Genomic DNA, 26848 nt, shown 5'->3' with positions numbered 1-26848 from the left:
ACGAAATCTGACTGGTGTCCTTGTGGGGAGGCTAGGCTAAAGGCCTGACTAGATATTAGAAGAAAAGATAGCATGCTTCTGTTGAATGCCTCCTTACCCTTCTTTCACATAATATTTATTTTGTAGAAGCAGTAATGTGGTGTCATTGGGTTGGGTCATTTGATGTTCCCGTCACTGAAAGTATGATGCTTTAAGGCAGAGAAATGTACAGGGTAGTGTCACAATGTGTACAGTTGGCCCTCCGTTTTTGCAGGGGATCTGTTCTGGACCAGCCCGCAAAAAGAGAAACTTGCCGATATTCAAGCCCATAGGCTTGAATGGGGCACATGCCTGTGGGGGCACACCCCATTGAGAATAACGGAGGTTGCCCCTCTGTGAATATGCAAGACTGTTGAACTCAGGTCTGCGAGAACAGAGGGACAACTGTACTATATAAAAGCAGATGTTATCAGAAAGAACAGCAGAAAGATGTAGAATGATGGACTTAGGGTTGCCAGACTGAAAACCGGAGATGTCTCTTCTACCCTAAATGGATGTGTAGAAAAAGAATTTCAGCAGGTGTTGCTTGTTTTCTGGTTGCCTGATAAGGAATGCTTCCTGAAATTCCTTCTTCTACACAACCATTGAAGGTACAGGAGCCAACTCCAAGTATCACTCTGGCAATCCTAGATGGGTCCCATGTTTCTAATAATGTTTGTTTTTAAAATGGTTTACTATCTTAATCATGACCACCTAGGCCCCTTGGTGGCTGAGCAGCCTGGTTTTCTAGCATCCATGCTAAAATGTGCCATGTTTACAGATGGTACTAGATTAATTATATTGAACTGTTTTATAAAACCAATTGATGTGACGTTCTTTATGTCCAAGTTACATCTGAGTTTGTTAGAGTAAAAAGAATGTGGTGGTAGGGAGCCAAAGCCTCATGCTCATTAGAGACTGAGGCTGTCTGCAACCATGTGAACAGCACAAATATTTTGAAATATTTCTGTGAGGGTTGTTCAGGAGTGTGTACATGATTTTTGTATTGTTTATACAAAATGGTACGTTGCCTACATTTTTCCCATTAGGAATTCATGGGAGGCTAATCCTTCATGTAAATTCCAATGTGGTTGATGGAAGTCCTTTTCATGAAGAGGAACAGAGGAGACCCAGGAGACCCATGCTGCTCTGGTTAATATTCATACATTCAAACAGGTGGAATAAAGGAGGAGTTCTCTGTGAAGGGAGTGGTAGTCTTCCCTCCCTTTTGCTTTAGCATCTATTCACTTTCCACTGAAAGAAGTTAAAGAGTTCTCCATGGTCAGGATTTTGGCTGGTTCAGATCCACACAAGGACAAAACATTTAGATGAGCACCTGACAGTGGTGCTTAGTAGAGGCTTACCTGGAGTGGCAGCAGTCTCAGTGGCTGAATGGTGAGATCCCTTCCACCTCTATGGTCAGGTGTTTGTGTGAATATTGCTTAAAGCTTACCTTACACATGGTTTTTCTAGCTGAAGGATGCATGAAAGGATTGTGTGCTTTAAAATCTGAATGACAGATGTTTTGCTTTTACGTTCAGCTGGACTATTAGCAGTAAGTCACCTAATGGGAAATGCCATCCTTGTAAAGTGGCATAAGTGATGGATGCTGGTGTCACAAGTAAAGAGCTGTGTGCCCTAAATGTGAATGTTACATTCTTGGGTTGGCTGATGGAATATTTTCAGAGTCCTTTAAAAAAATGGGAGGAGAATATTCACCCAGAGATACTTGCGTGCTGTAAGATCTGCCTTTTTGTCTTGTAGGATTTAGAGAGCCAGCATGGCATAGTGGCTTGAATGTTGGATTACGACTCTGGAGATCAGAGTTCAATTCCCAGCTTGGCCATGAAACCCACTGGGTGACATTGAGCAAGTCAAGGGAAGGCAATGTCAAGCCTCCTCTAAACAAATCTTGGCAAGAAAACCACATGATAGGGGCACCATAAGTCAGAAATGACTGGAAGGCATACAAAACACACATGCACAGGATTTCTGTACCTCTAGTAGTTGTATGAGGCAGAAATCCAGCAGGTGCAGATTCTTCCTTGAACATTTAATCCTGCCGCACCTGTTGGATTCCTGCCATTTGTACAGCTCAAAGGTTTGCCAGGAGAGTGACAGCTCCAGAGTCTTGGTGGCAAAAGGGAAGGGAAGTAGGTAAGCAAGTGTGTGGTGGGTAGTTTAGTCAGATGAGGGTGGTGGCAGCATTGCTTCAAAGTAAGTGGTAGTATTGCCCTTTCGGTCTCTGTAGTGAATAGCCAGCATGGGCCGTTGTCTATGTCCTCTTTTCCTTCTGGTTTCCTTGGTGATGTGCAGGGCACTGTTGCTAAGCAACAGTTTCATAGTAACACACACACACTCTCTCTCACACAAAATGAGAAAAGGCGTTAGCTGTGCTTTTGTACATGACTGTCTGTGTTCGTCTATGATGCTCAGGTGCACAAGGGGAGGACTTGTTTTGGACAGACAGTCCTTAAAGCCAGGGCTCAGACTGAAACTCAGGGGGAGTTGCAGTGAGGAGAGAGCTGTGTGAGGTTTGCCACCTCAGCATGCAAGGAGAAGCTGGCTCAGGTGGCAAAAGGGCTGTTTGAAGCGCCACAGACAGTAATCATTTTTCTCCTCACAGCTTTGGGGAGTGTGAGGGAGAGAGCCACTGCAGCTGTTTCAGTGGCCTCAGCAATTTGAAAAAGGGACACTTGTGAGCCTGAATGGTCATTTTGTTTGTTTTGTTTTCATAGAGTTGGAAGAGACCCCAAGGGGCATCAAGTCTAACCCCTTGCCATACAGGAACATACAATCAAAGCACTCTTGGCAGATGGCCATCCAGCCTCTGTTTAAAAACCTCAAAAGAAGGAGACCCCACCACTCTCTAAGGCAGAATATTCCACTGTCCAATAGCTCTTACAGTCAGAAAGTTCTTCGTAATGTTGAGATGGAATCTTATCTGTTTAAAATGGCCCCATCCTGGCTTTTGGACTCGCTGTGAGACTTCTGGATGATGAACAAAACCATTTCACTTTTCCAGAGAGAGATAATAAACATAAGAGGGCTCAAACACTAGGAATGTCATCCATTTTAACACTGGCAATATGTCACTGGGAGTATTAGCATTTGTGAGGAAGAGTGCACAGCTAGCAAAAAAATGATTTCAAAATGGACTACTCTACCTCTTGTGAGTTCATGGCTGCAAAAGGCAGCCATGTAATGAATTTCAAGAGTCATGCGATTCTTATTCCTCAGAGCTGGACTTATAATGCTAAATGCCAGGACAAAGTTTTGTATATGACTGTCTGTGTTCATCTGTGATGCTCAGGTGCGCAAGGGGAAGGACTTGTTTTGGTCAGACAGCTTAAAGCCAAGACTCAGATTCAAATACAAAAGGAGTTGCTGAGAGAAGGAGGCTGTGAGAGTTGTCTACCCACCTCAGCATCCTGGGAGAAACTGGCTCAGGTGGCAATTGATTTTGTGAATTCATTGCAGTAATTTCACACTACTCCAGCTTTCTTTGAATTCATCCTCTCAAGTCTCTCTCTCAGAGAGGGTGATTCTTACTGTCCCCCGTGGTTATGAGTTGTCAAGGCTAATGCTTGTGCCTGTTTCATAACCATTTTCTCCATGCCACAGCTGTGGCACCTGAACTTCAGAACGAATAGAGCACCTCTGAGCATATAGAGTGTGTCCTTTTGCTTTCACCTTCTCTTCTGAAACAATTACAAACATCTTGAACATGTTTCATATTAAAGGATTTCAAGCCAGTGGGTTTGATTTCTGATCATGCTTAAGCCTTGGCAGTTCTGTTTTTAGAAATGAGACCCTTGCTATAAGGGGATAGATATAGGTTAACATTCACCTCAGTTATGCGTGTGGTTGGCCCTCCGTTTAGCCGGTCATCTGTTGAACATCCTTCAAAGTGATGCTGAGAATTTTATGGTGGTTCTGTTCCTCCAGGTTATAGATCAGGTATAGATGTATAGTAAAATATACATGAAGACTGTGAACAGGCAATTAACAGATGTGACTAGGTTGCCAAACGGTGGTCTGTTACCACTAGAACTGAAACAAATCCAGTCACAGATGTCAATCTGGATGTTGAATTATTTGAATGCTTGAAAGTTTGTTGAATATTTACCAGATATCTGACATCTTAAGTTGACATTCTTCCTCCAACATTTGATGGCTAGCATTTCATGAATGGCTGACATACATTGGTAACAGTATCTGTCCATAATTTGAGGATTGGCATATAATAATTAGTTGGGAGCATATGATCATTAACATGCATATTTAGCATTTAGATTTTGAGGTAAAGTTTCACATTTAAATGCAAGTTCTATTTTTGAATTTAGAAATTCACACCCTAGCTGTGCAAGTGACCAAACTGGAAATGTTGAAGAATTGCAGTCATGATGGATATTTATCTCGTCCACCCACTCTTACATCCTTTCCTCAAATGAAATGGCTCTCTGCCTATAGCTACCTGGGTTCTCAAGAACTCAGTCATGGTAATGGCCTCGTTCTCCTGTGGGCAGCAGAACCCTCCAAGGTGTTTTCTGTACCAGCTGTACATGTTGTTCTTTCATCAGGTAGGCCGTGACATGCCACCACTAGGGAGATCAACACAGATGGATATGGTACTCAGAAGTAAGGTTGTTGTTGCATGTTACACAATGGTGGAGTGGAAACAGGTTTTGTAGGGTCAAATTGCCAGGATATCATCATAGCAATAGCAATAGCAGCTGCATTTCTATACCACTTCATACTGAACTAAGCAGTCTCTAAGCAGTTTAAAATGTATAAGCTATTGCCCCCAACAAGCGGGGTACTCATTTTAGCAACCTCAGAAGGATTCCAGGCTGAGGCGACCCTGGAGCTCCTGGCTGGTATCGAACTCACAACCTTGTGACTGTGAGCGAGTGGCTGAAGTACCGGCATTTGATCACTGTGCCACCAGGGCTCCATCCTCCTCCTCAACATCATCATAGAAGATAATGAAGTCAAATGCCACCCCCTCAGCTTCCCTCTTTCCCTGAGCTTAAGTGAAATCTTCAAATTAGCTGGGGGACAGAGAGAGACAACAGGGCCCTTTCTTTGTGTCTGTGTGTATTGTGTATTTTATGTACTGTGTTTTTAAATTCTTTACACCACCTTAAATCCCATGCTGAAAGAAAGGCAGTGTATAAATAAACTATTTTAAAAAAATAAAACATTTGCAGCAGCTTCACCCACTGAGTGGTCAACTAGACTTCTGGGAGGACATGTTTTAACTTGGAGTTTATCACACAAGAGGAATTTCTCTTAATTTCGAATGAAAAGAAAGTGGGGCCAGAACGCAGTCACGTGAATTCGCTAGTTCAACGAATTTATGTGAATTTGAATTGTGTTCAAACTGACTTCCCATTGCCTGAAAATAGCTTCCCATTGCCCAAAATTGCGTGAGGTAGTCTATCACGCAATAATGTTAAACCCCATGATTGCACTCGGATTGCCATTGGATTATACTTCCAATTTCCCTTGTCTGATAAACTCCCTTGACTCTCTCTTTAAACCTGATGAATACCCAATGAACTCTGTGGACAGATTGCATGAATTGAATATGAATGAAATGACTTTCTGTTCCATTTTTAACTGACACAAATGGACGGAAGCGATCTGCTTTTCTACATCCATGTTCTATGCCTACGTTTGTTTGTCTTGTATAATTCATTTGTTCTTATTTCTTGTTAATTTTTTCTTTAATAACATTTTAAAAATCAGGCCCCTTCCACATTAGGCAATAAGCATTATAGTGCCACTTCAACTGATATGTCAACATCCTATGGAATCCGGGAATTGCAGTTCAGGGCGGACCCTTTAGAATTCCCAGCCAGAGAGCTCCTAAGGGTGCCTCATCAACTACAAATGTCAACCATGAAGATGTGCAGAAATACAAAAGTAGCTGAATGCACATACACATAATTGGCATTACATATATTTTCACTGAAATAATATCTAAGTACATGCATATGAACCTATATTAAAAAAGAGAGATACCTCATGTTTATCTGACTGTTGACTGTTTAAAAAGGTGTGAGAAATCACATTTGCTTGGAATCAACATTGACTTCAGAGCCTTGCTTCCATCACAAATGTGACGACAAGCCATAATGAGGAAAGGAACACTCATTCTATGTTCAGAGGCACTCTTTAATTTAAAAAAAATGTTTTTAGAAAAGAAGACACAGGGTAAAAATCTGTCTTGATTAAAATATCTATCTGTATTTGCCATCCTGTATGCTTTATCTTTTCTATTCACCCATATATTCATTGCCCCATCATCCTCCTTGTCCCACAGTCCCCGCAGTGCAAAAGTGCCAGGATGGGCAATATATTGGAACCTACAACGAAGGTTGCAATCCTTCTAGCATCTTTATCTTGGAAACTGAAAGAAGTCTCTCAGTGAGGCTCAGAGCTGGCAATGTAAACACTGAGAGCTGATGCTGACAAGGCTGAAATATTCCAGTCCTGTCCTCTAGCAACTTTCCCAGGGTGTCAGCAAGAGCACCTGTTTCTAGTCTCACTTCCTGCATCCTAGGCTGCCCACATTTTGTCTTCAATTGTCTCTTTATGCCCTGACTGATGCATCTCGTTGCTGTGCCATTTTGTGTCCCGGGGGACCCTTGAAGCTTACTGTACTCTTGTGCGCACCCATTTGCAGCTGCCCTCCCAGTTCTTCATTTTGCCCACCAAGAAGCACAAAGAACCAACTGTTGGGTGTGGGAAAGCCGAAGAGTGAAGGGAGGTATTCTCACAGAGCAGCTGATGGTACATGAGGATGGGGTGGCGAGAAGCTTCATCTCTGCCTTTCTTCTCAGTATTCCTATCTCCTCTCCCACCCATCTCACTGCCTCAGCTGTGCCCACCACAATAGGGTTTTCGGTCCCCAAACTTCCTGTTTCCTCAGAAAATTCAGAATGAAGATCTGGCAGGATGTTCAGCTCTGTGACCCTGCAAAACAAAGAGCAGCTTGCTTTGAGTTTCATCAAATGGGAACTCCAATGCCTAAAAGTGTGGGCTGTAAGCCAGCAAATCTCCACTTGAAATTTACATTTTAGCTAAACCCGTGGCCTTGCACAATAGGCAATTCACTGTTTTCTCACCAGCATCCATCACCTATAACATGCACATACCCATATTGACCCACTGAAATGATTATTGATTTAATTATAATTATAATTAATAATTTTTAAGCATGTGTTTATTATTTAATATTAACTGGGTGTTTCATTTTGTTTTGCCTTTCTCAGAGGCTGTTGCAAACAGTCAAGAATGGACTCTTGGCCGCTCCATCCCCGAACTACGACTAGTAAGTGATAGTTGACTTTTATTGATTATATATTAATTTACTATCATCTCAATCTTTTTTACAGATTGTCTGCTGCTCAGGGCAGGAACCTGTCCGCTTATATTTTTGTAAATTACCACTCACATTGATAATACTAGATAAATGGAGAGCAAATGTAGTGTAATGGTTAGAGTGCTGGTCTGTGATTTTGTTCAGAGACACTATGTTCAGAGATCCAGAAAGACAGACTAGGAAAAAAAATCCCTAGTATTGGTCCTGTCCTTTCCATTTATGGATTTTTTTTTGGGGGGGGGGGTCTACATGACATTTCCCCCATTCTGAAGTATTCCCAAGGAACTCCAGAATTTACATGGATTTTTTAATCCCACTCTCCATGTCAGTTTAAATGAAACCAGATTTTCCCAAAATGAAGTTTATCTCTCCATGGCAGCTTGTTTCTGTTATCCCAGAGCTAGCTAGGTAAGATGACTACCACAAAGAAACAGCAGTATTTCTCAGGACAAACAGTGATCAACTGAGGGCAAGAGGAATGCTTGCAATACAAGAAAATAATCCCTATGATTAAATAGTGTAATATTGCTAAAGCACTTTTAACACTTTGACTATAAATTCTGAAAGACTAGTAAAAAAAAGGCTCAGTGGAAATTGGTGAAAGTGAGTTTCTGAAATGTTTCCTGAGGCTGCATCTGCACTGCAGAAATAATCTGGTTTAACTGCCATGGCTCAATGCTATGGTTTTCTGGGAATTGTAGTTTGGTGTGGCACCATACCATTGAGCCATGGCAGTTAAAGTGGTGTCAGACTGGATTATTTCTGCAGTGCAGTGCAGATGCAGCTACAGTCTACTCTAGGGATTTGATCAAATGGGAGGAATTTCTCTTAAATTTGAATGAAAAGAAAGTGGGGCCAGAACACATTCACTTAAAGTCGCTAGTTTCATGCAATTACGTGAATACACATTGCATTCGAACTGGCTCCCCATTGCCCGAAAATAGCATGCCATTGTCCAAATTTGCATGTGGCAGTCTATCACGCAATAATGCAAAACCACATGATTGTGTTCGGACTGACTTCCCATTGGCCGAATTTGTGTGTAGTGGGTTATCACGCAATAATGTTAAACCCCATGATTGCGTTCAGATTGTCATCGGATTATACTTCCAATTCCCCTTGTCTGATAAAGTCCTAGATATCACACTCATGATCAATGAGAGGGGAAGGAGAGATAACACAAGGGAGAAAGGAGCGCGAGATATTTCAAGAAAGATTGTGGATGCAAAACCACGTATATCTGAATAAAATCAAAACAAAAAGAAGTGGACAGTCTCAATACTTCAATTTTTCCCCCTGTCTGGATAAACTCTATTTTAATTGTTTCTCTATGTGTTCTTCACTGGAACTTGAGAGATCTGGGTTCTAGCCCTCATTAGCTACTGTGTGACCTTGGTCCAGTTACTCGCTCTTAACCTGACCCGCCTCACAGGGTTGTTGTTGTAAGGATAATGTGGAGGGGTGAAAGCAATGTACACTTCGTTGAGTTCATAAGAAGAAAGTCTAGATAGAAATGTAACTAACCTACTCATCTACAGTCGGCTCTCCGTATCCACAGATTTTGCATCCACAGTTTCAACCATCCACAGCTTGAAAAAAAAATTTAAATTCCAACCCCCCCCCCCCCTTGATGTTGCCATTTTATATAAGGGGCACTATTTTACTACACCCTTGTATATATTGGACCTTGAGCATCCACAGATTTTGGTATCCATTGAGGGGAGGTCATCCTAAAACCAAACAGCTGCGGATACCAAACGCCCACTGTATAATAAAAGACTGTCTCCATGTTCGTGGTAGCCATAACTGCTCAGAACATTGGGCTAGATGCCTCAAGACTTGAAAAGTGTTTTTGTTTGTTGCCCAAGTTTCATAGTGAAATGTTCCAGATAGGAGTTTGCCAGAAGGGGAAAAAAGGGGAGGCTGCTAGGAAATACATCATTAAAAGTAACAGAAAATAAGAAAGAACTCTCACAGGCATGCCAAGATTTCTGAGACAGGAATACAAGAAAGGCGTAAGACACTGCTGCTAATGTCCTTGAAGTTAATAAGGGCACTGGGGTAAGGAGAAAACTCTGGAGATTATCAAATTTAAAAATTGTGCATTTTTAAAAAATCAGATAAAAACAGATGAGAGCTGTGGGAAGCCATCTGCACTGCAAAAATAATTCAGTTTGACATTGCTTTTACCTGCCATGGCTCAATGCTATGGAAGTCTGGAATTTTTAGTTCTGTGAGATATTTAGCCTCCCCTGTCAGAAAGCTGTGGTGCCACAACAGACTACAAATCCTAGGAATCCATAGCATTGAGCCATGACAGCTAAATCATAGAATCATAGAATTGTAGAGTTGGAAGAGACCACAAGGGCCACCCAATCCAACCCCCTGCCATGCAGGAAATCCAAGTCAAAGCCATGTCAAACTACATTATTTCTGAAGTACAGATTATACCTGTGAGAGTTGTAGTCCAAAAAGTAATTTATCCCAACTCTGAACACCTGGAAGTGAAGCAGATCAAAGATGTTGGTCTGTTCTTCCCCACTCAGGAATCTCTGTTATGAGGGGTCTCTCATGCCTTCTCTGAATTCTGGCCCCAAAAGTGATGATGGTAAGTGTGACTTTAAGCTCTGAGGAGGCATCCCAAAAGGCTCTATGCAAAGTTCATCCACTGATTTGTGTGATTTAACAATGTGTGAATATTGTGTGTGAAACACTGATTGATTTCCTCCCTAGGGCATCCTTGGGACCATAAAGAGTGGGAAGTCTGCACTTGTTCATCGCTATTTGACTGGTTCCTACTTGGGTCTCGAACCTACCGAAGGTGAGAGCCCCTCTGTCTCTCTCCCCAGATCTATGCTCCTTTACCTCCTCTCAGAAATTTTCCTTTGCTCACACAGCTTAGGAATGGGAGACAGTTGGAGGGAACCTTTCTATTTTTTACTAGATATGCAACAAGGAAGCTGGCTTATCTGTAATCAGAGGGCTACCAGTGAGCTGGAAGAAACCTTCCTGAGCCTCCATCAAGTCAGGCCGCCTCGCCATTGCCTTCCCCATCCCTCTCCTTGGTCTTACACTCAAAATGGGCCCCATTTCTACTTCTTGACATTAGACCCCAGTCAGTAAGCTTAAGCCCTTGAACAGATCACTCATCTCTTCTAGTTCAGTACAGTATTATGTTCTTTGATGGGACTTACTTAAGACCCTTTTTAATTTTATTTTTCTGAACCATTGAATGCCTTCTCCCTCCTATCTCAGGTTTCAGCTGTCTTGTTAGCTGGGCTGTGGACTGTCCCCCCCCCCCCTTGGATCATTCCATTGAACAGGTAGCTCAAAGGTAGTTTGATGATTCAGCTCTTCCTCGCTGCTACTTTGTCCTTCTCTGTTTTAAGGGGGGCAGTTCAAGAAGGAAGTGGTGGTGGATGGGCAGAGCCATCTCCTGCTGATTCGAGAGGAAGCGGGGCCTCCAGATGCCAAGGTAATGCTTGTCCATTGTCCAGAATCTATGACAAAACAGTAGCCATCAATGTGAGTGCAGGTAGTCCCAGCCATCACTCACCTGCAACCCCCAGAAGGCTACCCACAAGGGAATGAAGTCCTTGGCTGGAAGGAAGGAAGGAAGGAAGGAAGGAAGGAAGGAAGGAAGGAAGGGGCTGTGTTGCAATACTGTACATAATATTTAGTTCTCATGTGAACCTGTGGTCCACTGCAGACATTTACTACACTAGTATGGCAGTGCACCGGATGGAGAATAGGGTGTGCTCTTCACTCTCCATACCATTTCTATGTGGAAACCTGTATGCATCTTAGGCGGGTTACAGACCGCCCTCAAGCAGCCGTTCTCCTGCCGCCACCATTCACTGCGGAGGGAAGCCCCAGCGGCCAGACTGCGAGGCTTCCCAGCACAGCGAAAAAGGAGCACCGAAATGGTGCTCCTTTTCAAAACACGGAAGTGGTGCCGTGAGGTGCGAAGCGCACCCTTGCGGCGTCACTTCCGCTGCGACACCTCTGGACGCTATGCGTCCAAGACGTCAAAATGGTGGCACCCATATGGATGGGCGCCGCCATTTACAACGCGCTCCGCGCGTGTTGGGGCCGGGGCCGGTTAGGAAGGGGTGACTCTTCCTAACCCTACCACACCCCTTCCTAACCCTAGCACGCACGGAGCGTGTCGTTAAGTGGCGGTTTGTAACCCGCCATAGTGTACTTCATCTGACTCTTTCCTCTCAAAAAAGAAGATGTAGGATGACAAATACATGCCTCAGTTTCTCAACTGACCTGAGTACTGTATGCAGTTGCAAGGGCAAGAAGTCTTACACATTTGATCCTCCATATAAGCTCAAGTTTTGGACTGTTTGTGTGGGGCAGCTGTTCTTTTACTCCTCTTGCTCATTGTCTGTCAGACACTGAACAATTTAGAGATTACAGAAGGTGAAAACCACAGCCTATTTGAGGTTGTGCTGAATCTATGAAGAGACCACATTCTTGGCTTGCATTTAACCCAAGAAATTCTGAAGGGAGCTCTCTCATCTACAAATCAAACTAGTCATGGGGATGGGGTGAGAGGGTACAACTGTCACTCACTTGTCTGGATCATTCATGTAAAACATGGGGATTGTGGGTGTGAGTCTATTTTCACTTCCAAAGGGAAGCAGAGTTAAGGAGAGCTGAAGCCTCCTTCACTGTATTTGCCACTTGCCACTGTATTTGCCACAGGAATTCTTATCCCAGTTCTGATAAATAAGCTGAGTTGAGACAAAACCACCTTGGGCAATGGAACAGGGAAGAAAAGAAGGGGAGTCCCCTCACCTGTACACCTCTTTCTTCCTGAAATTGGGACATTGGTCCTTATTCCTATGTGCTTTATAGATTAAACAAATCTGACTGTCCCTACCATGCCTCACTTGACTCTAAGGAGAGCTACAAAGAACTAATTGTGGACAGCCTGAAGTAAAAACCTAGCATGGTTAGAAGTTCTCCAGTGTTTTCTTTTTAGTATAATTGGCATTGGCCTGTATAGTTGGATTTGGTTACTTATGGGAACAGCTTGATGTAGTATTATCCCCTTATCTTGTTTGTTCCACCCTGAACTAATACTGCCTTTCCTCAAAGAACTGTCTGGCTTGATTTGCCTCTCCCTCTTCCATTCCACCTCTGTTGCAGTTTGCAAACTGGGCAGATGCTGTCATCTTTGTCTTCAGTCTGGAGAATGAAGCCAGTTTCCAAGAGCTGACTCAGTACTATGGGCTCCTTACGAACTACCGTGCAGTCTCAGACATGGCGCTTGCACTTGTGGGCACTCAGGGTGAGTGGGGAAAGAGACCTTCATACAGAAAATTTGCTCTGAGTGGAGGCATGGCTTGCTCCAAGAGCTGCCAAGAAGAGGTGGTTACATAAATTCTGAAATCAAGTGGAAATGCTTTAAGTAAGGATGTGGAAAGGTAGGCAGAACCTTCAAATAGAGGCATCTCCTGGCTTTTGATTTTCCTCTTTAGTCTTCTCCAGGGCTAGTGTTAATGTTTTATTTTCTTTCTTTCTTGTACTAATAGTTGGGGTTAGCTTAGGAGTGGGTGGATTTTATATCTTTTCATTTCACACTTCTGCAAAAATGGTTGCAATTCTGTGCTCAAAATTTTGACACACTGAAATTGTTTCTGTTTCTACTAAGGGGAGCTGTGAATGATACAAAGATCCTTCCCCCTTTTCACCACTGGAGGGCCAACTTTTCCCTTCTGTGGTTTCTTACCTTCTGCCCACACAATTTCAAACCAGTCATCAATTAGAAATAGCCTAATACCAATTCTTGCAAGTGTGTAATACAGTTACAGGTTACATATGTACATTCTTGGTTGTTCTGAAGGACTAAAACCCTCACTTAGAGCTGGAGGATTCCACTGCCGTTCAGGTCCATCTCTGGGCTCTTAGCAGTGACCTAGCACTCTGTTAGCATTTGCCAGACACTGGAGCAGTGGTGATACCATCAGGTAAGCCTGTGCTGGATTTCATCCAAGACTCAGGGCAGCCGCAGGGGCTCATCAAGGTTGCATAGAAGCCAAGTTAAATGCAGACAGGTTTACTGATTACGAGGTCATCTGTCCAGCTGGGTCAAGGTGCTGATGCAAAGGGCTGGAGCAGAATGAAGAGGCCAGCTGAGGTCAGGAATCAAGAGACCAGGCAGAGGCAACAGGTAGCAGCAAAGACTGAAAACCAGTTCAGCATCAGACTGGGTTGGGCAAGTATTCATAGCTTTAATGGAAAAGGAAACACTCCATATTTGGATTAATTTAAACCATTTAATAATAATTTTAACAGCTGTAAAAATGAGGCCAGTTCTCAATCTGTGGTTTCTTTCCCCCAATTACATTTATTGAAAAGGGCTAGAGAATGAAAACAGCACAACTACAGGAAAATCTGTTTTTGTGTAAATAAAATGAATGCATGCTACTAGGTCAGAATAATAATTGTTACATCCTAATCCTGTGCATATTTACTGAAAAATAAGTCCTTTCGATTTCAAGGGATTTCTGTCCATCTGAAAAGTGGAAGAGCATCTTTTCTTCTATTTTTTCCTGCCTCAGATAAAATCAGCGCTAGCAACCCACGTGTGATTGAGGATTCCCGAGCCCGGGCTCTGTGCACAGAAATGCGCCGCTGTCTCTACTATGAGACATGTGCTACTTATGGACTCAATGTTGACCGGGTTTTCAGTGAAGGTGAGTTTTTTCCTAAGGCATGTTTTTTGAGGGGGAAGAAAGAAGGGGAGCAGGCCTGCATTTCATAACAACAAAAACGCTCAAGAAGCCAAGGGAAAACTCATTTCGTGGCCTACGTAATAGTAAATATACAGTTTTCTTCAGTAGGTAGACTTTGTATGAGGTGGGGCAAGAGGTAATATCTCTGTACTTCAGTGGTTCAGAACATTATGTGTGATTGGCACATATGCACACACATATTAATATGTGTACAACAGGGAACGTCTGGCCTTCCAGATGTTTATGGCCTTCAACTTCCATCTTTCCACGCTGGCTTGGGGTGACTAGAGTTTCAAGCCAGCAATATCTGGAGTTCTACATGCTCCCCACTCAGTGCACAACCAATATGCACAGTCTCTTGCAAATGGGATGGCTCCTGCAAGCAAAGTGTCCAGGGAGAATGTGGGAATGTGTGCTAATTTTACATATACTTCTGCCTATGTAGTGCATTTTTATTGGTTTACTTATTTTGTAAGAATTGCTGTTGTATATTCTTATTCTGATATTAGATCGTCAAATTTTTGCATTATGTTTTATGTGTTTTTAAATTGTTTTAACTTGTGTTTTAAAACAGATTTATTTATTTAATTTCTATTTTGTATTAATAGTTGTTTAGATGTACATTGTTTTAACTTGTTGTAAACTGCTTTTAATCCTGTGCTGGGGGAAACAGATATTTAACAGATATACTGGTAAGTAAAATAAAATAAAATGAATAAACAATCAAGCTGTTCTGGACATAAAAAAGATGTAATAGATATCCAGGAAGACAATGAGTTTCCTGGTGAGCATATGTGTGAGGCCAAGACTGGGAGAGTTGGCCCTTGAATTCCATGTCAAGGGCTAGAGAGGAAGGGGTGGACTTGCGACAGCCTCTGATGTTCTCAAGGAATGAGCTTTTGCCATTGCCAAGCAGTCGGTGAGGCAAGCAGCTTCTGATGTGTGGTGGGCTTGGTTCCTGGACTAGTTTCTGCCTACACTGAACTGGCTGCAGCAGAGGTAGGGCACTGAATAACAGACACTGGCTCTTCATCCAATTCTCTGGTTGAAATGGAAATTAATTTATATCCAAGTGTTTAAGATTATGCAATCCTGGGATGGATTAACAGTGAGTCTGCTGTTTTAAGGAGTCTTTCTTGGATTGCTCCTCGTATCTGCTTGGATTAGAGCAGTGCAACTCAAAGTGCTTGTTCTTGGACCTCAGCCAGTCTTTGACCCAGTGGTTGCCAGTTCATGAAAAATTTCCAAGGGAAGAAAGAAGCAATTATACCCAATGAGAACAAATTTAGTGTTGGTTCCTGTCTTGTTGGAAAAACAATAATTGTCAGTCTCTCACATCAGATAGCCTGGGAAGCACTAATATCCCTTCATCCATTTACTAAGTTGTTGGAGGACTTGCTTGCAGTACACATTGTGACTGTACATTATAGAGGAGCATATAAGAGTGATGTGACTGCATGAATGGGATTAATGCTATGAGTTTATTCCACCTCTTTGGCGCCATCTCATCTGCACAGCAAAGACAGGGTCTATCTTGATCCTTGTGGAAGAATTGGGTGAGATGGGACATACACAGTGTCCCATCTGTGTAGCTTGGATGACTCTATGCGTCACCCTGTGGGTTTTGTGGAAGTTACAATCAAACTCTAATCTCTGTTTGTGGGCTCTAGGCAAAGGTTCTGAGCCCCATGACTTATCTGTGGCTTTCTCCTTTGGCCACTCCAGTTGCCCAGAAGATTGTGAATATGAAGAAACAGCAGCAACTCCTGGCATCTTGCAAATCTCTGCCCAGCACACCCAGCCATTCAGCTGTCTCCACACCGGTGGGTGGAAACGTATGCACTGAATAACAGCTCCTCCCCATTCTCCCATTCTGGCCCAGTTGCAAAAATTGGGGAGAGGCTTCTTTATGCTTTCGGGTTGCAAATGATGCAGGGGTCTTGGGAAGGACCAATAACAGTTTGATGCCAAGGCATTCCACTCCCTTCCCAAATATTTAAAACTCCCTGTGCAGTAGCACTGCTGAAGAGGGTGGAAAGGGACTTAGGGACCAGCCAGTTGGGAAGGAAGGTGCCTTAGTGCATTCCTTCCTGAAGGGAAGTAGGGGGACTAGCCTGCCTAGCTGCCCAAACACCTGAAGTGTATGTTTGGTGCAACATTAGCAAGGCCAGCTGAAGAAGAGTGGTCTATCAGGCTTGGTGGCAGAGCCTGCCAGAGCACTCCTCTCTATTTCCTTCCACATAGAAAGCTAGAAATCTGGGAGAAAGATTCTAGCCTTGTCCTTCCTTTGAATGCTAGTTTTCTACAGGCTGTATTCCCCTCCTCACCCTTGTGTTGTTTTCATTCAAACACACAAAGCATCCATCCACCACTGCCTGCAGTCTGAGTGTGTGGATGTCTGTGAGCAATTCTAGCACTGCATCCAGTGTCAGCTCTGTCATGTTTCTTTGGCCAAGGGGCTGGCATAATTCTCCCTCGATTCTTTTTTAGGCAAGTAATGGTGGTCACACGAGCGACTACTCCTCATCTCTGCCTTCTACACCCAACATCAGCCACCGGGAGCTGCGTAGCGAGGCCTCAGCTATCATTGGTACACCAAGCTCCTTACACCGGGGGACCAAACGACGAACCAGCCTTTTTGCTGTGAGTTCTGTGGGATTCCACCAACATTGGGGAGTGTGGAGGGCAAACCAAGGGAGGGTGGGTGGGTACATGGGTGTGTGTGTGAATCTGTAAAAAAGGAACCTTCAACTATAGAATGACAGAGGAAAAATGCAAAACTGCTGTGAGGACATTTGTTTGCTGTGGTTGCCACAAGTAGGGCACCAATGCATTTTATAAAAGGCAGCATGTCTCTGCACATTTCTCTCTTGGACTCTCTCCTGTGTTTTCTCTCATGGACTCCAGATGCATTCCTCTCTTGGAGGACAAAGCAAATGTAAATGGCCTTGGTGGCTACCATTTATTGATTGATTGATTGATTGATTGGTTTTTACTTATATCCTACTATTTTATTATAAAACCTCAGGATGGCAAACAGATTTTTTTTTAAAAAAATGTAAACAATTTAAACAAGTCCAAATTGAAGTTGATAAATAATCTATACAAAATAAAAACAGCATTAAAGAATTCAAACAATTGAAAAGTGCTTAAGAAGGCTAAAAGCATTAAAACCATGCTTGTGCTTAAGGGTAAATTAGACCTCAAAGGCTTCAGTAAAAAATGATGTCTTGTCCTGATACTGAAACAAACACCAATGTTGTCATTAGTCAGGCCTTCAAGGAGAGAGTATTCCACAAATGGGGCCCCACAGCTGAGAAGGCCCTCTCTCCTGTCCATATCCAATGTCTTGCCACCACTAAGGGGACACAGAAGAGGAATATACTTATAAACTACTTGTTTGTAGTCATACATTAATAAATTGTACCTGGACAATTATCTCTCACCTGTCTCTATATCTTTTCTGTAGAATCGCAGAGGGAGTGATACCGAGAAGCGAAGCTTGGACAGCAGAGGTGAAAACACTGGAAGTGGCCGTGCCATACCCATCAAGCAGGTGAATCCTGTAACTGTGATAGCTGTATGTCAGTCCTCTAAAACTGGTGAAGGACTTTGTATGTGTTTGTGCATGCACACTCAAGTGTGTGAACATGCCTTCAAGTTGTTTGATGACCCTGTGAATTTCATAGGGTTTACTTAGGGAGGGAATACTCAGGGGTGGATTGCCATTACCTTCCTGAAATATAGGCTATAGCAGCTGGTATTCCTTGGTGCCCCCCATCCAAGTACTAGCCAGGGCTGACCCTCTTATAGGATAATTTACAGCTTGATGCAGATGTCCCTGCCTTTCTGCCCCTGCCTTCCTGTCCCAAGTATCAAAGGCTAGCCATGTTATTCTGGCATCTGACGGAGAAAATCCCAGATGCACTTACCTGGCAGTAAAAACAGCACAAGAAAAACATAAAAATGCTGCACTTTCATGGCACTTAAAGTCAGCTTCCTGGGACAGCTGCCTCACTCTGCCTAATGGTAGGGCTATCCGTACTTTGTGTCAAAAGCCTAAGAATCCTAAACTCTTCACTGCCTCTCTGTTTCTCTCATTAGAGCTTTTTGCTGAAACGAAGCGGCAACTCCTTAAATAAGGAGTGGAAGAAAAAATATGTGACTCTGTCCAGCAACGGGCTTCTCTTCTACCACCCCAGCATTAATGTAAGTGCAACATCAACAGAGCAGCATGTGATGGGTGGATGGTCTGGCTTAGAATGGAAAAAAACTATACATTTTAGATTGACCTCCTCGTGAGGAGATGTGTGGGTGATGCTATGAGCTGGTTCATTGCATTCAGCAGCAGACAGTATTCAGGGATTAACTGCTTTTCTGGCAGGCAGTGAGTATTGGTGTAATATGCCTTTAGACAACAGAAAAATATTTTGATTGACAATTGACAGTTGGAAGGTTCAGTTGTTGGTTGTGAGTGATTGTTGGAACAGCAGGTTGTTACTGTGACCTACTGCGAGTTAGTTTGTAGCTGTGAAGCAGACTTTAGAGTTGATTGGAAGTCAGAGAGGAGTGTGTGTGTGTGTATTCTGTATTATATTGTACATATTACAATTGAAGATAAAAGCCTCTAGAACTTTGGATGAATCGACTGTCTGTGATTGTTTCTTTTAAATGTGAAAAGTGGTCAGTGCACTGCCAATACCAATACATGCGATTTTTTTGGTTTTATATGCTGCTGTGTACATTGTTTTTGGCTGTAGCTGGGTGATTTTCCCCCAGACTGTGCCAGGAGTTGTTGGCCTTGCCCAAAATTATAATGTCAGACAGTGAAGGAGCTACTAGAATCCTGTAGTGTTAGTGGCTTTCCAGATATCTTGGGAAAAATTGCCATTATCCCCAGCCAGCTTGACCACAGCTAATAGAGTATCTAGGTATGACAATGATTGCGCAGAAGAGGAGAATAATCATTATTATTAGTGCAGAGTAACTTCCTCACAACATAGGGATGGAGAAATATGTCCCTCCAGATGTTACAGATGAACCCCCATAATTTCTCAGCATTGTTATGCTGGCTAGGGCTCATGGGAGTTGCTGTGCAGCCACATTTCAGTTGAACAACCTAAACCATCCCAACACTGCTGGGATGGTTTCAGTATGTTAGAGCAAGGGTAAGAGCCATGATCTACACTCCTGCTATTACACACTTAAACCACTACAACATTCAGTTTATTGTGGTTAAAGGGTGGCCTTCTCCCCATTCTTTAATTACAGTTGGTCCTCTGTATTCACAGATACTGCATTCATAGAATAACCATCCATGGCTTGAAAATATTTTTTAAAAAATTCCCAAAAAAGCAAACCTTGATTTTGCCATTTTATATATGGGACATTTTATTGCACCATTGTATATAATGAGATGTGAGCATCCATAGTTTTTGGTATCCATGGGGGTGGTGGTCCTGGAACCAAGCTCCAGCAGATACCAAGGGCCCACTGTACATACATAGAAAAGTAATGCAGATTCAAGACCACCTTAGCAACTGAGAGGGTGGAAACAGGCATACTAGTAATTCCAGGTTAAGAAAAGGATAACGGTATAGTTGACAGCCTCCTATGCTTTCTCCTACCTGCTTCTCATGCATCTCCAGGATTATATCCATAGTACACATGGCAAAGAAATGGATTTACTCCGTACCACTGTCAAGGTGCCTGGCAAACGCCCACCGAGAGCCATTTCAGCCTGTGGGGCCTCCTCAAGCATCAATGGCTTGGTTAAAGATGTGAGCAGTGTCGGAGTTGGGGACACAAGCTGTAAGTCACTCCCTCCTATCTTTCTTTTTTCTTAAAAAAGTCACTCCTGCCTATGCTGTTGTTGTTGTATGCCTTCAAGTCATTTCCAACTTATGGCGACCCTGAGGTGAACCTATCAAGATTTGGCAAGATTTGTTCAGAAAGGATTTGCCTTTGCCTTCCACTGAGGCTGAGAGAGTATGACTTGTCCGAGGTCACTGATTAAGTTTCCATGGCCGAGTGAGGATTAACCTTGGCCTCCAGAGTCATAGTCCCAAGTACACCATGTATTTTAATGTTTTTTAATTTATTTATTATGTTGGCTTCCATCTCCCACCTGTATCAGGAGCTAAAAAGAGAGATAGAAGAACTGTAATGAAATTGGATAGGCAGTATTTTGACAGGCATGTGTTGCTCTTTGCCTTGAGGTAAGAATAAAAAGCATATGCTATGGGATTCCCCCAAACCCTTGCTCCCTGAACAAGCCTTCTTCCCAGATGCATTTATGTAAAAACACCCTGAACCTGGAGCTGGTATAATTATTTTCTTAGGGTTGCGTATTCTCCACAATGTTTTCTGATCTTCATATCCTGCCTGGAGCCACTATATCTTGAACACATGAAGCTTTGCCTTCAGATATCTCCTGCTACATCCCTCGATGTATTTGGGAACCTTCTCCCCACTTCAGTTCTTGTATATACACAGTATGGGCAGAAGAGCTTATATTTTTGGAGTGCTACTGCTGTGTTGCAGTAAAGAATAGGAAACCTGTTAGCTATCCAAATATTGCTGGGTCCCATTAGACCCTGGCAAGCATGGCCAACAGGTCAGGGGAATTGCAGTCCAAAAATATTTGGAAGGCCGTCTCTTTTGCTGATGGAAATAAAACAACAAGTGATGTATGTTTCTTTAAAGACACATACATACATATTTATGCCCTTTCGCTATGAGGAATCTTTGTGAGATCATTCTCTGAGTGATTTTTATGCAAAAGTTAATATGGTCTCAAGTTACATTATATGTGTTTTGTGGTTGCAAGGAGGTCTTGGACATTGTTGTTTGCAGTTCATATGTTAGCACTGTGGCGCTGTTGACTTCTAGAATGACATATGCTTCGTTAAGGTCAGGTCCCATGCCACAGTGCTAACATCTGTGGGTTCTGTCATTTGATTGTTGCAGAGGGTCAATGTAATGATGATAACAATATTTATATTCCACCTGTCCTTGAAGGAGCTCAGAGTATGGGGTAATAAGGTCAATCCCTGTTGTGTTGTTGGTAGGTGCTATTGAAAGAAGGTGATTGTCTCAGAGGTGTCACATGGAGATTTGGACATAGTTCCTTGCAGACTGCATCCTACATTCTCTCTGTTGCACCACACTGAGTCTCAGATGGAAAGTTGTCTTTCACCAGTGCCTCACCTCCCTGGAGATCATGGACATTACTATGGAGACTGTCCACAACAATCCTCTGCCAATGTGGCCAACAGAGAGTACCAGAGATTATCCCTGTGGTACGAGACCCTGACATTACTGTAGTACCAATTGGACTTCAGACATTTGGAGCTTTGCCATGGAAGAAATGCTGCAAGATGTTTGTTTCCCCTAGTAGGGGTGTGTGTGTGTAATTCACACTTAGATGCCCTGTATTTTTTTATTGGTAATTCTCTTTTATGAAATTAGAGTAAGTTGGGAGAGACGAGAAGGAAGAATTCTCACACTTTTCTCTCTCCCTGGTCCCCTGACACTTTGCACTCTGATGTGGATGTGGTCACACTTTTATATAACTTTAATTAGTAACAGTCAAGAATAACGTAACAGAAAAATCTTACACAAACCAACAGATTATGTTTTTAAACTATGGGCTCAAGCATGACATGTTATCCATATGGAAAGTGCTTCCAAATTGGAGAGGAGTAAGAAGGAGACAGAAATCTATGTTGTCTTGTGTAATGGCTGAATGTGTATCATTTTCACTGCTTGTACGCATGCTGGCAAGTTGTTATTGGGCAGTTTGTCCATACTACGTTAATATAATGTGAAATGGATATGTGTTTAATTGTAACATGGGACAATCTTTGTATCACACTTCAAAAACCTCTTTACATGCAAGATATTTGAAATAGCCCTGTTAGTATATAGATATATTCTACTGCTACAGAAATAGACAACTAAAAAAGTCAACCACTTCACTAAAAGTTAATAAAGAATGAAGAAAATTTAAAAATGCACACTGAATTTACAATGCAGTGTAATAATATAAAATAATTAAAGACATAAAGAACAAAGCATATGTAACAGATGAGTCCATATAATGCAGTCAGATGTGTGAGATGTACATACTACATAAAACAGGTTAAGAATTTAAAATCATAAAATTGAAAACAAACCAATAGTGAAGCTCTGTTCAGCTCAGCTCTTACAATACAGAATTCAAACAGATCATTCACTTGCTAGGTAAGGAAGACCTGTTTGTACATCACTTGTGACCCAACAACACATCAGCCACATAGAATCATAGAATAATAGAGTTGGAAGAGACTGCAAGGGCCATCCAGTCCAACCCCCTGCCATGCAGGAAATCCAAATCAAAGCATCCCCGTCAGGAACTGTCAGGAAGTTCTTCCTAATGTTGAAGTGGAATCTCTTTTCCTGGAGCTTGTATCCATTGTTCTGGGTCCTAGTCTCTGGAGAATCAGAAGACAAGCTAGTTCCCTCCTTAATATGACATCCCTTCAAATATTTAATCAGGGTTATCATAGCACCTCTTAACTTTCTCTTCTCCAGGCTAAACATCCCCAGCTCCCTAAGTCGTTCCTTGTAGGGCATGGCTTCCAGACCCTTCACCATTTTAGTCGCCCTCCTTTGGACACCCTCCAGTTTCTCAATATCCTTTTTAAATTGTGATGCCCAGAACTGGACACAATATTCCAGGTGAGGCCTGACCAGAGCAGAATAGAGTGGCACTATTACTTCCCTTGGTAGACACTATACTTCTATTGATGCTGCTTAAAATTGCATTGGCCTTTTTAACTGTCGCATCACACTGTTGACTTATGTTCAACCTGTGGTCTACTTGGACTTCCAGATCCCTTTCACACGTAGTTTCATTCAGCCAGGTGTCCCCCATCCTATATCTGTGCATTTCATTTTTCCGCCCTAAGTGCAGTACCTTACATTTCTCCGTCTTGAATTTCATTTTGTTAGCTTTGGCTAACATGTGATAGTCTACCAAATTCCTGACATCTCTTCCCCTAATTTCTGCTACCATAAGTGGGTGGCAAAATTGGGAGGTTTGTTGCAATCTTGCAAATAAGTTCTTCATATTGCCCCATATTATCCTGTTAAGCATTTCTGCCTTAAAATAAAAAGAGCTACCTCCAGTAAGGCTTCCCTATTTTGACACCTGCTCATACTTTTTACCACAAGTGATCAGGCAAGTGGTTATCTACAAGGCTGGCTTATGGAACCCACCGTCACCATTGTCTGCTGTACATGACTGGTAGATAGATTATTAATTGTGTCGGCCTGCCATAAGGGATACCAGCTCCAAAAACGGGCATCTTTACAACGTTTTCTTCTCACAAAATTGCAGCTAATGAATTGCACAATATATTTGGATTTCATCTCCCATCGGAACCATGAGAAAAAGCTAGAGTCAAAAGAAAAAGAAATTGAATTAAAATCCAATGGATTTTAGCTGTGGGCAATTTGCTTAACTTATTAAACAAATTGAATTTTGTACAGAAATTCCTGGCGGTGTCAAGTCACATTGGAGTATTTGCTAAAGCAAGTAAACATCCAGGCTTTAATTCACAGACCTGGAGAGCTGAGTGTGTTCTCTTGATCCAGTTTGGGAAATTCTGTGTCGCATGGCCCAACAGTGACCCCTAGAGGATGCCAGTAACCCTTAACATTTTGCTTTGTAGAGACTGAAGCCAAGTGTAAATGTCCACCCAGAATTCCATGGTGCTCACCAGTGGTGGACATAGAGCTCTTCACAACTCTGGTCTGTTTTCCACCAATATGATTACTTCTTCATCTTTTATGGAACAGAGGTGAAATAACCAGATGTTTTAGACAGCAGTTCCCAGATTTTATTACCATTGACTATGCTGGCTAGTGCATCTGGGAGTCCAAAATATCTGGTTCCCCATCTCTGCCATAGAATCTTCATCAGATTTTTTGGGGGAGTAAAATAGTGTCCATCATCTGGTGGTCTTTGCAGAGAGTCCTACCAGTTGCCATTGCATTGGAAAATAGACAGAAGGAAGGAAGGAGGACAAGTCCAGTGATGGTTCCCATTCCCCTTTTATCCTATGAGACCTCTCCTCATCAACACTTTGAGGTGAAACTATGTTCAGTAAAACTTTAGATTCAGGTCCAGAAGCTAGACACTTATACTGATGTAGAAACTGCTTCAGTCGGAATGTAGTGCGCCTTTTCTCTTACCAAACTTTGGAAAACTGAGATACCATTGCAAGCCTTGCCTTACCTCTATCCCTATGCTTTGCATGTAGAAAAGGTAGTTGAATTTCCAGCTTCTGCATCTAAAAGGACCTCTTGTAGAGTGGCTGGGCATTTGGGGTTGGGGGAACCTCTGTGAATCTTTGGAGTACTACAGGTTGCCAAGGTAGGCAACACCAGGCTAGGTATGCCAATGTCCTGAATGAAAGCCTCTTCCTAAGTCTGTTGTTTTTATTCTCTGCAGCTAGCCCTAGTCCAGGATTGCTGAATCCTCCAGCTGACCCAGCAATCAAGCTCTTGGGCAAACCTGAGCGCCTGCAGCGCTCTGTGTCATCCTCCAAGGCTGGTAAGTTGAACATGGACCCAGAAGGTGCCCATGAGGCAGAAAAGCTGCAACTCCTGTGATGTAAGGGAAAAGGATTCGTCATCAGCCAAGTGATCTCTTTTCCCACATATTTCTATAGAGGTGGCTCTGGCTGCAGAAGGGCTATCCAGTCCTGGCAGTGGTGGCAAAGACCCACCCCCTTCCCCTATGATTGACAGAAAGAAACATAGACGGAAGAAACTTACAACACCATCAAAAACTGAGGGGTCAGCAGGCCAGGCGGAAGGTAAGGGACAGCTGGTAACAGCACTGTTTATTTAAAACTAGGTTGAATTTTTGTTTATCCACAATGGAGGCTGAATACCTGGTTCTTTGGCACTCTGAGAAGCCCATAGTTTGATCCTTTGGAATGTAGGCAAGACCTAGAGTCCTGTGTTGAGAGATACTTCAGTCACTTTTTGAAAATTACACCTGGACCAACTTCTCATTGGCCCAAGTTGCAAATGTGGGTGTTGATATTTCAGCAGTCTTATAAATGTCGGTCCAGTTCAGGTGAAATTGTGGTCGCTCCTGGCAGTAAGGAATTATTTGGAAGCGATAACATATATTTTAAAGAATTAGATGAGAGAGTGGGGAGAACAGGCTTTCAGTTTCATATAAGATAAAGAGCCACATTGCTGAGGACTACATACTCCATATATTTGTGAGAGACATTGAACCCTTTCATACTACACAGTTACAGCACTATGACTCCACTTTAACTGCCATGGCAACATCTTGTGGAATCCTGGGATTAGTTGTTTAGTCAAAGGCATTGTTTCATGTTAGAGATCTTACCTTCTAGCAAATAAATAACATGATGAAAGGACTGTCTGCACACCAAGATGGGTGACATTTTGGCTCCCTAGTCACAGTCTTGCAAAATAGAATACTGTTGCAGGCTTTGCCTTATTTCCATTCAAATGCTTTACCTGTAGAAGATGTCAAGTTCAGTTTCCAGTTGCTCCATTTAAAATGAGTGGAGAAAATGCATCCCTTCAGATGTTGTTGGACTGTATTTCCCTTCAGCCTGAGCTATTACAGTTTCTGTTTCCAGGAATTGTCAAGACTGTAGTTGTCCCTGAAGTGAAGCATTCTATATATTTACTCCTATTAGCATGTTACAAAACCTACTGCAGCATTTCTGTATAGTCCTTACTGAAGTGAACAAGAGTTCATTGATGGAGGAGAAAGCCATCAATGGCAACTAGTCATCTTAATGACTATATATCAGTCCCAGTGTCAAAGGAAATATCAATGTCCCTTTTTTGAACAGTAATAACAGTTGCTGAGGAACATGAATGGGCATGTGCTATTTCCCTCATGTCTTGCTTGTGGGTTCCCCATAGGCAACTGGCTGGCTTCTGTGGGGAACAGAATGGTGGACTAGGTATCATTAGTTATTGGAAGTGGTAAAGAAAGTGACAGAGGAGGAGCGCAGGGAGATACACAAAGATTTTTATTTTTTAAAAAAAGTGATTCTAGCAGTGGTAGATCCTGTGAGCAATGCCAAATGGACAAACAAAATGTCTGAATGAAATCACCACAGACAAGCTCACAATAAAGGTTGAGTCTCCCTTATCTAGAATTCTGAAATCTGAAATACTCTCAAATCCAAAATGGTCCACATGGTTGGCTGATAGTGATACCTTTGTTTTCTGAGGCTTCGGTGTACACAAACTTTGTTTCATGCACAAAATTATTAAAAATACCATTCATAAAATTACGTTCAGGCTATGTGTATAAGATGTATACAAAACATAAATGAATTGCATGTTTAGACTTGGGTCCCACCCCCATGATATCTCATTATGTATATGTAAACATGACAAAATCCCCAAAAAGCCAAAAGCCAAAACATTTCTGGTCCCAAGCATTTCAGATATGAGAGACTTAACCAGTGGTACAATTCCAAAAAGTGGCACTGCTTGAAATGTGCCATACTACTTGACAATATCTCGCTGATTCCTAAATTCTTGGATAGAATCCAAATGACTGATGGCCCCAAACTCCACTTGCTAACACCTAGGAGAATGTGAAACTGAATGATTATGGTGGTGGTTGTTGTGA

At 42.5% G+C, this 26848-nt stretch overlaps 1 protein-coding gene across 2 annotated transcripts in view; it reads left to right on the top strand.

Moving 5' to 3' along the window:
* Nucleotides 1-26848, top strand: part of AGAP2 (ArfGAP with GTPase domain, ankyrin repeat and PH domain 2) — an 84575-nt gene that overhangs the window by 42948 nt on the left and 14779 nt on the right. For both annotated transcript variants that reach the window (XM_042448062.1, XM_042448061.1), the window contains exons 2-13: nt 7302-7360; nt 10145-10232; nt 10801-10886; nt 12572-12713; nt 13987-14121; nt 15886-15983; nt 16651-16803; nt 17630-17716; nt 18265-18369; nt 19809-19971; nt 24659-24760; nt 24879-25025. In XM_042448062.1, the coding sequence (XP_042303996.1) occupies nt 7302-7360; nt 10145-10232; nt 10801-10886; nt 12572-12713; nt 13987-14121; nt 15886-15983; nt 16651-16803; nt 17630-17716; nt 18265-18369; nt 19809-19971; nt 24659-24760; nt 24879-25025 (1365 nt within the window). The remainder of the gene's footprint in view (nt 1-7301; nt 7361-10144; nt 10233-10800; nt 10887-12571; nt 12714-13986; nt 14122-15885; nt 15984-16650; nt 16804-17629; nt 17717-18264; nt 18370-19808; nt 19972-24658; nt 24761-24878; nt 25026-26848) is intronic.

The sequence above is a fragment of the Sceloporus undulatus genome, chromosome 2 (assembly GCF_019175285.1).
Source record: "Sceloporus undulatus isolate JIND9_A2432 ecotype Alabama chromosome 2, SceUnd_v1.1, whole genome shotgun sequence".
In the NCBI taxonomy this organism is placed as follows: Eukaryota; Metazoa; Chordata; class Lepidosauria; order Squamata; family Phrynosomatidae; genus Sceloporus; species Sceloporus undulatus.
This window is presented reverse-complemented; position numbering and strand designations above follow the sequence as displayed.